Source organism: Gadus chalcogrammus, chromosome 4 (assembly GCF_026213295.1).
Source record: "Gadus chalcogrammus isolate NIFS_2021 chromosome 4, NIFS_Gcha_1.0, whole genome shotgun sequence".
NCBI classification, from domain to species: domain Eukaryota; kingdom Metazoa; phylum Chordata; class Actinopteri; order Gadiformes; family Gadidae; genus Gadus; species Gadus chalcogrammus.
In genome coordinates this window covers 27,185,265-27,197,631 of record NC_079415.1, presented here as the reverse complement: position 1 = coordinate 27,197,631, position 12,367 = coordinate 27,185,265, and the positions used below count along the sequence as shown (strand labels likewise).

At 45.6% G+C, this 12,367-nt stretch overlaps 1 protein-coding gene across 1 annotated transcript in view; it reads right to left on the bottom strand.

Moving 5' to 3' along the window:
* Nucleotides 1–12,367, bottom strand: part of si:ch211-246m6.5 (von Willebrand factor D and EGF domain-containing protein) — a 35,588-nt gene that overhangs the window by 3,307 nt on the left and 19,914 nt on the right. The window contains exons 17-29 of the mRNA XM_056589163.1: nt 11,836–12,128; nt 11,192–11,411; nt 10,369–10,506; nt 7,564–8,040; nt 6,460–6,624; nt 5,523–5,881; nt 4,430–4,949; nt 3,186–3,281; nt 2,611–2,706; nt 1,832–1,927; nt 1,499–1,594; nt 1,130–1,225; nt 40–135 (exon numbers count right to left, since the gene is read on the bottom strand). Coding sequence (XP_056445138.1) covers nt 40–135; nt 1,130–1,225; nt 1,499–1,594; nt 1,832–1,927; nt 2,611–2,706; nt 3,186–3,281; nt 4,430–4,949; nt 5,523–5,881; nt 6,460–6,624; nt 7,564–8,040; nt 10,369–10,506; nt 11,192–11,411; nt 11,836–12,128 — 2,748 coding nt within the window. The remainder of the gene's footprint in view (nt 1–39; nt 136–1,129; nt 1,226–1,498; nt 1,595–1,831; nt 1,928–2,610; nt 2,707–3,185; nt 3,282–4,429; nt 4,950–5,522; nt 5,882–6,459; nt 6,625–7,563; nt 8,041–10,368; nt 10,507–11,191; nt 11,412–11,835; nt 12,129–12,367) is intronic.

Below are 12,367 nucleotides of genomic sequence, written 5' to 3'. Positions count from 1 at the left end.
AGCTAGAGGGGGGTGTAGCGAGGGAGGGGACGGACTCACTTTTGTCGCAGTGCTTCCCGGTGTAGCCATCTGGACAGGAGCACATGTTGTTCCTCATGCACACACCGCCATTCTTACAGGGGGGAATGCACACCGCTAAGGATGAAGGAGGGTCGTGATTAAAGGTGATGGAGGCAAGACAAGCCAATGTGTGTCAGATCTAACAATTGTTAAGTTAAAAAACTAATTTTATGTAATATATATATATATATGCTATGGCATACGAGATGCATTGAATATATGTCAGGGCTGAAGATTCTACTTGTGCCACTGGTGCCACAAACATTTTCAGTTGTGGACTCACTAACAAATGTTATTTCTATGAATATAGAAATAAAACCACTAGAAGGATCAATGACCTGGTGACCAATGACCACCAGTGACCACCAAGTCAGGGGCATTTTGGCCAAGACAACATAACTTTGACCAAACTTAACATGCCGTGGTCCCACTTGTGCATCATTTGAATGATAAATATGAGGTGTGGTGTGAGAGCATGCCAAGAGGGTCATTTGCGTCAGTCTCACATGTGTGTGTCAGTGACACACTGGGTGTATCATTGTAATGTTTGGTGTAATGGTGTGTTCCTGAATCCTTGGACGCCAGCCTTCCAAGTTGCACTTTTGACGTCATATCCGGTCTCGGAGCATTTAAAGCGTTCCTGTTCGTTTGTGATTGTGTCATGAAATTGGCTAGTCGTTTTTTATTGTTAGCTACATTAGCCTCTTTAGCAAACCAGCCCGAAAACAAAAAACAGAACCTTACATTGTATTGCACGCACACCAAGACAATGCAATGCATTAATTGGTGACCAGAATAAAGTAGCAATGTAATCAAGTGTGTAAGAGAAATCAACATTAAAATGACCAATGTGGTACAAACACAAAGAAAATAAATCTCTTCACAGGCACAGCCATTTTGTTGAGAGCGTCATCACTGCTCTCGGTCTACTCTCAGAATTCCGAAAGATGAAGACAAAAAGGAGGCGTGCCTCCAAGAAATGCCGCAAGAAAGTTGGGAGATCTTCGACTTTCGACTCGGAAGTCTGGCATCCAAAAATTGAGAAACACACCATAAGCCTAAGGGTTACCATGTTCACACTGCAATCCGTAGAATCCATGGGGACAGTTGCATGTGTCCAGTCCAACACAAGTTCCTCCATTCAGGCACACAGGTGAGCAGAGTGCTGTAAACACATCAAAACATCAGTACACACGCACACACACACACACACACACACACACACACACACACACACACACACACACACACACACACACACACACACACACACACACACACACACACACACACACACACACACACACACAAAGAGTAACAGGGGAGTTTGAAACACAGATACATGACCACACCACTTGCAAACACAGAGGGCACATTAAATAGGATGTACACAAACACAAAACACATTCAGGCAATGCAATTAAACACACAAACACACCTGTCTCACAGGAGGGTCCAGTCCAGCCCGGTTGGCACGTGCACTCGTCTGGCGATACGCAATGGCCCCCGTTATGACAGTGACGATTACACACCACTGTGGACCACAAACATCAACATCAATAATGGCTAAAGACTTGCTACCATGACTGCTGCTATTTGTGAAGGAAATGCAACAACTTGATACAAAATCTGCACATTTACTCAGACATAGTAGCCCCGGTTTCTCTGTGAAATGGTTGTATTGGGTATGAAATCAACTTTTTATGAAAATAAACAGGAAATTAAAAATGATACACAGGCCGATGTTTCTCTGGGGCGGCTCCAGACTTACTGGTCTCACATCGTGGCCCAACAAAGCCATACAGACAGGAGCAGGTCTGCAGTCCCACACAGGTACCGGCGTTCTGGCAAGGGGAACTGCACAAAGCTGTGAAGATAAACAGTGACGCATTTTATATTCCACCAATATATACAGTGACACATAGAAGGAACATTTTCACTGTGGCTGCGGGGACATTTGTGGTTCTCAGTAAGCTTCTTACGAGGATAACTCACCAAATGAATAATGAATACACTATAACCAATGGTAATACATATACCACTCATTAAACTTAAATTAGCATGAACTCAAAAAATAGATTATTTGTGTACGTTGCTGCCGATAGCAGGGAGATAATTAATAAGGCTTAAAAAGACGTATGAATGATGCATGACCATATTTCCTTGGATCAGTGTAGTAACCGACACGAAGTTGCCGGAACCCATTTTTATCTGAAATGCCCCTCTGGCATTAGACACTGTCTGACACTCTCTGATGGCTGGCCTGTAAATTGCTGTGAAGCAACGAAGTTGTAGGTGTAACATGTTTTATATTCTGTTGCACACATCACATCTGTGACTTATGCATAATTGTGATGAATAGCCTTTCATACCCTAAAGAAGTTAGGGAAAATAAGTAATGGGGTGAGTTTAACGAAAAATAATCCAAGAAATAATCCCATGTAAAATTTGAAAAGATGTTTCAATTATAAAAATTGAATAGGCGATGGGCGACAAAATGTTGACGCGTGAATGTGCATTTGACGCAAGTAAAATGCCATTATCCATTACCTCTTTCACATGCATCGCCGTGGTAACCCGGTGGACAGGCACACACCCCTGGCGCCACGCACTCGCCTCCGTTCTGACACTCGGGCAGACATATGGCTGAAAGGAAAAAGAGCTAAATTAAACCTTTTCAGAGTCGTTTTTACATTAGAGTTCACTGAAAGCATGAACCAAAGGTAACTGCAGTAAAAAGGCATCCAATAAAGCAAGGATATTTCCCTTTATTCCCTTTATTAAAGGTGCTGCAGTAAAGCTTTAAGAACTTTGTGAGGCGTAATTTTTTTGAAATGGCATAGCAATCTGTAAACTATTATGGAGTGAAATGTGCTCAGAGGACATTGGTTTGGAGTTGACTGCATATGACCCAATGTGACAAATTATTTCCGACCGGTGCATATCTTCCCTGAGTCATTCGGGATTCATGCCTGCCAGGCAATCAGAGGTGTGTTGTTTTGGTTGATTGGCTTCAAAACTTGGCTCTGTTTTGCTTTGTTCTCCTCCTTCTCTCTTTACAGTTCTTGAATTGACAGTAGCTTTTAAAGAATCACGGAAGAGTAAAGAAGAGCCTTTTCACTCACCAGTCTGACAGCTCGGCCCAGCGTAGCCCTGTTTACAGCGACATGAGTTGGGAGCGGCACACTCCATGTTCCCGCCACACGTGTGCCTGCAGAATGCTGTAGTGACAGACAGGGGACGCCAAACAACAGTTAATCCCATCTGCTTTCTCTAACCAACACAGCTGCCGCCCCCCATGTTAAATATGTGGAGTGTGATACCTCTATCAAATCATTGTTTTCACCATTTATACTGCAAAAAATAAATATAAATATGAAATTTGTGGGTTTATTTTCTGTGGTACGATGTGGTACTCTTTTCCATTGGAAGATATATTGGCCTGTACATCTTGTGTATGCATGTTCATGTGAAACTGACTTAAAGAATTTGACCAGTTTGCTAAGACCCCAGGTTAATTGTTGACATTGTGTAAGTCATGAGGTAAATCATTCATGATTTTAGTTAAACTCATCCCCTCTCGCAGTGTACGCGCAATCCAAAATTGGCAAGCCATTAGTTGGCAAGCAATTGACAAGCCAGTTTTATTCTAAAGTGTAGTAGCCTCCGTAACTGCAATTTTTTATTATCCAACACAAGTAAGCGCATACGAATTGCCCTGGCTAGGTGCCCGCAAGCTTAAAAAATCCACATGCGTGAGTGAAGATACTGGCTGTGTTTTACGCAGATCCTTCAGAATCCTGATGGCAGAGCAACACTTCAATATTACATAGATACATTTATTTTTTCGACTGCCTCGGCTTCTTCATTTCGTATGGCTCCTCAATCTATCCCTCTCAGCCTGTCTGAACTCAATTTCTTCTGCAGACTACTCTGCAGAAGTTTTTGCCAGGATGGTGGACTGCGTCCTCTAAATGCTCCTCTTTCATAAAACTCGTCGTGTCTGATACACATATTGGCAGTTCAAATGCACTTACATTTGTTGGAAAGACCAGAGACACAGCTATGGCAGCTGCTGAACACTTGTTAGGAATAGAATGGATGTCAACGGCTCGTCAACTGCGAGCCAATGTCGGAGCACGCCTACACAAAGAGAGGGGGTGAGTCGCCAAAAATCATGGCTCGATTCGATTTTTGACGACTTGGAAATCATCTCGACACAGATGTCAACGTATAACCTGTGGCCCTAGCAACCGGCCGAATCCTTGTACGAATGCTGCTCAGTATCTGTTGAGTCCAACCTGACTTCCACACGTGCACATTTTGATGAAATGAATTGGACATGAAATGGAAAGGGGTGATTCCGTACCCCTGCATGTCCGCCCGTCTCCAATGTATCCCACGGGGCACGTCCCGCATCGGAGACCCCCTTCTCTGGTCGGCTCGCAGGGCACCCCGGGGTGACAGGACAGGTCACCACACGAAGACGTCTGGGCCGCCGCCCCTCGGGCCGCCGCGCCCCTCGGCACTGACTTAGCGGCCGAGGTGGTGACGCTGGATCTGTGGACCAGCCGGAGGGGGGGGTCCCGGGCTCTAACCCCGCCCTCTGGCACCTCGATGAGGCCGGCGGTGAGCACGAGATCCTCAGGGTGCAAACGCTCGTCCCCGTCCGCCGAAGACTCTGAGGAGTCCGGGAGGGCGAAGGACAGCACCGCTGGGAGGACAGCCGTCAGCGGGGCCACAGGCCGGGGAGGGGCCCAGGGTTGGGCTGGGGTGGGAGCCTTGTGGTAGATCTGGGGGCCGGGCTGGATGGTCCACCTGGACTGGGCGGTCCCCCCGGGCTGAGGAGCCAATGGGGTTGTCCTGGAGACGGCGGCCGTTACAGGAAGCTTTGGAAAAAGAGAGATACAAAAGGTAAGGTATTTATGTGTACTAGGCAACTATATGAACTATACAAATGAACACAAAATACGTATTTCAGGAAAATCGTTGGATCTCAAAATGTGGCGCGTATAATTTTTTTTACCTATCTAGGTTTTCTTTGTAACCATCATGTTTTTAACTCTAACGTCTGTTTAAAACAGATTTAATTGATGGATCATTTTGGTAATACATACGATTATGCCGACCAATTTCAAAATTTCAATGGAGCTCAATGGGTATGTTTTGAAGGTAAATCAAAGTAGCCTAGTTAGGAAAGGCAACCTTATTTCCCATACGCGCACCGCACTTCTCATACGCGAGGCAAACGATAATACAACATCCACATCGTGCTCACATACAACGTCATACAATAAAATAAAATATTAAAATAGATAAGAATGGATAAGTAGTAGTAGTTAGGTGCATCACTCCTTGTTCCCTTATACAAAACATAAAATTCCAGTGAAACCTTTCCTCTAATGTGTTGCTTCACCTTCTTCCAGGGCGTACCCTTGACTCCCCAGAACAATTTTGCTCACCGCAAGGGCTGCCTGAGACTGCTTCTGGACCACCTGCCCTGGGACCACCCGCCCCGGGACCACCTGCCCTGGGGCCCTTCGCCCGCTCCCCACGTTGGCAGTGCTCCCCATTCTGGGGTCCTGGTGCGTCCACTGACCGCCTACATCCAGCAAGGACCGGACCGCGTGCCTCGGAGCTGCTGCGGCGGGGGGGGTGATGGCCTCCCTCCTTCCCATGCCTCCCCCGGCTCTGGTGACAGGCGAGGACAGGTGTTTGATGCTGTGCCGGGGGGGAAGCTGAGGCATGTGGAGCTGGAAGGAGTGCGCGTTGGGGTTGTGGGGCGATCGACCGGCCGGAGAGAGCCGCGGGAGGGTGGAGGCTGAGGGAGGACGCAGAGGGGTGAGGAGAGACGAGGTCTGTGCAATTATTTGAATTTTTATCACAATTTCAATTTTTGGGGCAAACGATCTCCGAACTAAAATAATCAAATCTAAACTAAATATAAATATATATTTTTAGATTTTTGATTTTAATCGATTTTTTTATTCAATGTTTTATATAAATCGCAGCTGAAGACATATTTGTACATTATTTTCGATTTCAACATTTTCAATTTTTTTCAATCTGCAATTTCAGAGTTCTCAGTTACAAAGTGTTTTTTTTGGAGAGAAATTCTGAATAAATGCATCATGTTTTCAAACTCAAAAAATATTATTATATGCATAATCGTGATTTCAATATTGACCAAAATAATTGTGACTATCATTCTTTCAATAATCGAGCAGCCTTAGGAGGGACACCACGTGATAGGGCATCGGTCATTAACTAACTTTTATTATTTGACAGACAGATTTAGTTACTTACAGACAGAGAAATGGTTTATGGGAATGTTCAGGATATCGTTAAAGTGTGCAAAAGGCAAATGTACAACAGGCCCTCCCAAACAAACACCCTCACCTGCTTTGGCGTTCTTGGTGCAGACGCGACCGTTGCCGTGGAGACCGGGCGGGCAGCGGCCACAGACGAAGCCGACGTGGGGCCGCCGGCGGTTCACACACAGCACCCCCGGGAAGCAGGGGCGACTGGCGCAGGTCGAGGACACGTCGGAGGCAGGACGCCGCACTGGAAACAGCCCCGCGACATGACACATGATTGACAACTACTCATTTACATGTAGGGTTTTTTTCTGACGCTTTTATCCAAAGCGGTGGCTAGTGCCACTACCACTCGAACATTTGTTACTTATTCCTGTTACTTATTTTACTTATTTTTACTTTTGATTGTATTTTTACTGCTTTGTGTGTTGAGGTAGTAAGCATAATAATTTCATGCTTGTTTATTTGTACAATAAGAATGTAATAAAAGTAACTCTGATTCTGAACCATTCATTCAAACATTAACAAAGGCGGTGGAGTCAACCACGCAGGGTGACAGCAGCCAGCTCGTCAGGAGCAGTTAGGGTGACTCGCACTGGTACACCTCGACACTCAACTAGGAGGAGCCGGGAATCGAACTAGCAACCTTCCAGTTACCACCAGCCAATCCGCGATCTACCTCCTGAGCTACTGTCACCCTCTAGTCCTACTTTAATCTTTGACGTTCTTTTCTTTAATTAAGTCTATTATTAGCTGGTTGATATGCGTTATGGTTCACATATTTGGCTAGGTTGGTTGGTCCCATACGGGGAACTCCCTCGTCATGTATATTGACTGCTACTCTAGCAGATCACCAGAAGACACTCTTACAGATGCTACCGTAGTAGCAGCAGTAGATCATTGTGTGCTAGATCATCATGACTTCACCTGTCATCCAAATAGAAGGCCCCTCATGTGCATCAGTAAATGTGCCAGTCCTGCCCAAAATAAGTTTGCAAATAAGGATAAACCTGCCAATATGGATAAACCTGCAGAAATAAAACGAAACATGGAGCGTTTGGTTTGAGCTCATGCCCTCTATTCAGCACACAACTAACAATGATATTGCATCGTTTATATACTATTAGTTATGTGTGTGTGTGTGTGTGTGTGTGTCTATGTTGTCTGCTTGAGTGTATCATCTCACCAGCAGCCGTTCTCTCCTCCTTGGAAGGCAAAACCGTATTAGCGGCCTTCACAACCGCCTCACTTTTGATAGACTGCCCAGGTTTGACTCTGTCCAGGCCTGCCGTGCTTCTCGCTACATACTTGGGCGTGACTTGCCCCTTATGGGACGGGTTTGAGATATTCCCCAGACTCTTCTTCAGAGTTTCAACCTTCTTTGGGTCGACCACGACAACCGGAACGATCCCGGAAGGGCTGGTCTTGCTCAGAGGACGGTCCGTCGTACGACCCGGGATTGCCTCAGCAGGGAAAACCCTGGTTCGCGACGGGAACGGGTTTCTTCCAGGAATCTCTCTGGTTGCGTCTGCTTTGGCTTGTGAGGGCCAAACTCCAGATGCGTCAGGAAGAATTCCCGGCCTAGTTTTGGATGGATACGGGATAACATCTGGTCGCTTGTAGACAGTGAAACGAGGAGCAGATGTGACACTGATAGGGGCCGCTGTATGGGTGTGTGTGCATGTGGAGAGAGAGAGCGAGAGAGAGAAAGAGAGAGAGAGAGAGAGAGAGAGAGCGAGAGAGAGAGAGCGCGAGAGAGAAAGAGAGAGAGAGAGAATGTTAACATATTCCAATATCTTTATAAGAGATTCTCGAGCGAACAATTTACATGCTTCACCTCAATCCTTGATTGACCTTCCCTGAAGGCCTGCACTTAAGTCAAATCAAAACATGACTATTAAACATGCTTACCTAAGTTAGCTAACTAAAGTCACCTCTTACTAAATCAATTTGTGATTCAGGATCAACAAAAAAACTAAATCGGTCTGTAATTAATCAACCACAGTGTATCCATTTACCGTTAAATGTATCTATGAAAACCAAATGGTTTAAAGCCTAAGTTTAAAATGCATGACTATAGTATAATATTAGATGTAATGTTTTATTATAATACAACATCAGATTTGGTGATCCAGGTTAATAAAGTGGTCTGATTTGTGCCAAAAAACAACAAAGAGTTTTGTAGCTGATCTAGCTGGCTAGTTGTCGTTTCCCAGGCAACTTTTCTGAACATGGCCTATCCAGTTGAACTAGGGGAACTCCTTACCCAATGAAAGTACCATAAGTCTCTCCCACGTTACTACTGCATTGTTGCTACAAAATACACAATATAGACTCATTTTAACACCACTACTATAACTACAAACAGGTACCATGAGGATGAATAAAATACATATCATATGTCAGTGTGGCAGAATGACATGGCCTACTACTGCATTGTGCTGTTGGCGGGGTAGCAGCAGTTCGATGTTTGTGTTAGAGCTTTAGTGGGACAGATTGACCACTCGAGGGGGGGGGGGGGGGCGAGGTATCAGCAGATGTACTGCCAGTGGAGGTTAAGCTAACAGCTAGCCTAGTGTGAAACACTGGTTGACAGCAGGCGCAGACAAAAGCAAACACACCCGTCACAGCCAGACACCTCCGTCTAACCTCTCTCTCTCCTGCTCTCTCTCCTAGTCTCTGATTTGTCTGTGCTCAACACGTGTATGAAGCCCTGATTTAATTGTTTCATTCTTTAAATCTGAGGGAATCTGAATGTATGCAGAATATGCTTGATTATTATTAATTATTATTTATTTTCGATTGTTCATTGCACAAACAAAAAACAGAGTACCATGAGAACCCATAAATACAGGAGGGTACAATGACTATCTGATAGATGTAATTAGTAATTATTGACCAACTTTAACTCTCATAATAAGAACAAACCTAAACCTGATCGACATTATTGGCAATATGTTGGTCCTAAATTTCACCACCTAGTTATTTTGAGAGTGCTATGGACTGGTCATTTCCCAATGTATATAATGTATGTGCTCAAATATAGATTCAACGGTTAAGTTATCGTGACAGAATCTCTCTCTCTCTCTCTCTCTCTCTCTCTCTCTCTCTCTCTCTCTCTCTCTCTCTCTCTCTCTCTCTCTCTCTCTCTCTCTCTCTCTCTCTCTCTCTCTCTCTCTCTCTACGTGTTTGACACTAAGAAACACATTCTTCTGTGTGTTCTGTGTGATCTGCATTTGTGTATCTGTGTATGTGTTTTTGTGTGTGTGTGTGTGTGGGGGGGAGCATATCCCTCCATCTGGTTTCCAGTGCAGGGAGTCATGTTATCATGTTAAATGTATTCATACTAACTATTAACCCTTTAGTTTTGCTTAGGCTTAACACATTTATTTTGGCATTAATGGTGGAAGTGGATGTGGTTAGAATTATTGATATATCATGCTATACATGATTGAAATGCGAAGAGAGAATATTGGTTTTGCGTTTGCTGCGCAAATTGATGATTGACCTGATTGGGATTTCTGACCTTTCCCAGCTCTTTCTTTTGTGATCAATCATGGCATCACATGCATGATTGGCTCTCTTCTGCCCTCACTCTTTACAACTCTCCAATCTTACATACAGCACCATTTATTGTATATATCTAAATGAAAACATGCAAACCTTTAGTCAGAGTTTCCTATGTTCTCTGACAAACTAGGCGATTGCCCGTAGCATATGAGCCCATTGTGATGCAAAGCATCACAGATGCTCTGGCTGAGCATCACATGACTCAGGAAAGTCGGTAGAAGTTTACATGCGTCCATCTGAGGACTTTGAATTGTGATAAAGGCCTTTAAAAACAAAGTTGACGAATATCTTGCTAACACCTAAACGGGATTGGAGTGAAGTAACCCTGAATGCGTCTGGTGGTTAAAATAAAAACATATGTGTAAATATATTCATAGTGTTGTGCACACAACAAATGGCTTGGCGTGTGTAGTAAACTCACCAGTACATGCAGTTCCATTTCCCAGCATGCCCTTGGGGCACGGAGCACAGCTGTAGGAGCCATAGCTGTTGACACACATGACCCCGGTGAAGCAGGGAGTCCTTTCACACTCATTCACGTCCTCCGCGCAGTGTGAACCTACACAAACAAGGAAACACAGGGCATGTTAGCCAAAGATAAAACCATAAACCTCCAGGACATCAACTGTGGGGGTAAACACTGGCTACAGCAATAGCCCTTCTGATTGGCTAGAAATGGATCCGGTTGAGGTCACCTTGATCGCTTACCTGCTTTGACCAATGATGGATAGTGACAACACCAGGTACTAACTGTATCCAGAGTGTGATACCAGTGTTCAGTGAAGTGTTGGTATGTATAACTGTTTTTGTTCTCCTTATAATTACCTCTTTACGAACATTAAAAAATGTGATCTCCTTCTATGGCTCGGGTGTATCATTATTTAGGATAGTTTATGTTGTAAATAAGTGTCTGGCCAATATAATCAACTTTTTAAATTTCTAGTTTAATACCAATCAATCTAAATGCATGTATGCCTGGTATAATCTATTCTCACAATCAACCCCCAGTAAACCTGGTACGCCCTTTGTTCAGTTTTACAACTCAAACAGCTAACATTCTTGGGCTTTTATGGGATGCTTTACATGCAAATTGACAGGTGTATCTGTTTAACTATCACTGTTTTGAGGTGAAAACGTTGTCAATGGGTAGGCATGGCCAGTGGGGGATTGTTGCTTTGCAAAGCAACCCTTTTGGCATCGGGTTTCCAGTATTATGGGATGCCCTCTCCCTCTCCCTAACTCACCCGTCATTCCTGGAGGGCATTCGCATCGGTAGCCGCTCATCTTGTTGACGCACGTGCCCGGGCCGCACGGGCCTGACCGGCACCGGTCCATGATGTCGGCGCAGAGGTCGCCATGGGAACCCTCGGGGCACACACACAGGTAGCGCCCGCTTCCGGCGGGAAAGCTGACGTCCGTGATACAAGTGCCGCCGTTTTGACACCCGCACGGCGCAACGTGGATCTGGGGAGTGAGACACGTGCAGTGGTTAAGTGTGAAGGTCTGATTGGCTAGCGTATAAAGGCGAGTTGGCTACATGGCTACTACCTAGAGAACGTTCTGCTGCTCCCGATGGACAGTTCACTACTGATTGGTGGTCACTTATTCGTAAGTTTCCTTTGGGTAGCAAATATACAAATGGTACTGCTCCTCTCCTCCACCTCCTCATCCACTTCTTCTCCTCCATCCTCCTCCTCCTCCACCTCCTCCTCCTCCTCCTCCTCTCCTTCATCCTCCTCCTCTCCTTCATCCTCCTCCACTTCCTCCTCCATCCTTCTCCACTCCTCATCCACTTCCTCCCCTCCATCCTTCCCCTCCTCAGCCTTCTCCTAGACTTCCCCCTCCTCCTCCTCCTCCTCCTCCTCCTCCTGCTACTCCTCCTCCTTACCTCCACCTCGTGGCTGCTCTGGGCGCTGCACTCGTCCGACAGCGTGAAGCGGACCATCCGCCGCCTGCCGCCCTCCTCCTCCTCCTCTTCCTCCTCCTCCTCCTCCTCGTGGGGAGACACGCTCCAGATGAGGAGGCCTGCCGGGGAGACGCTGGCCCCCGCGGGGCCCCCCTCCAGCTGGAAGAGGAGCGCCGAGCCTTCTGGGTCGGAGGCGGCCAACTGGAAGACAAAGCTCTCCCCGGCGAAGGTCTGGAGGCCAGCCTGCGGACGGTGGAAGGCGGGGGGCTGGTTGACTGGAGAGAGAGAGAGAGAGAGAGAGAGAGAGAGAGAGAGAGAGAGAGAGAGAGAGAGAGAGAGAGAGAGAGAGAGAGATTTCTTACTTAGATTTCTTATTTCTTACGATATGAAAGTATGAAATGACTGAAGTTCTCTAAGTCCAAAAATGTAAAAGTACTGGCAACCACACAGGTTTACACTTCCACCTCATCATGCCAGGAACCACAGCTGGATACAAAGAAATCACATTGGTAAA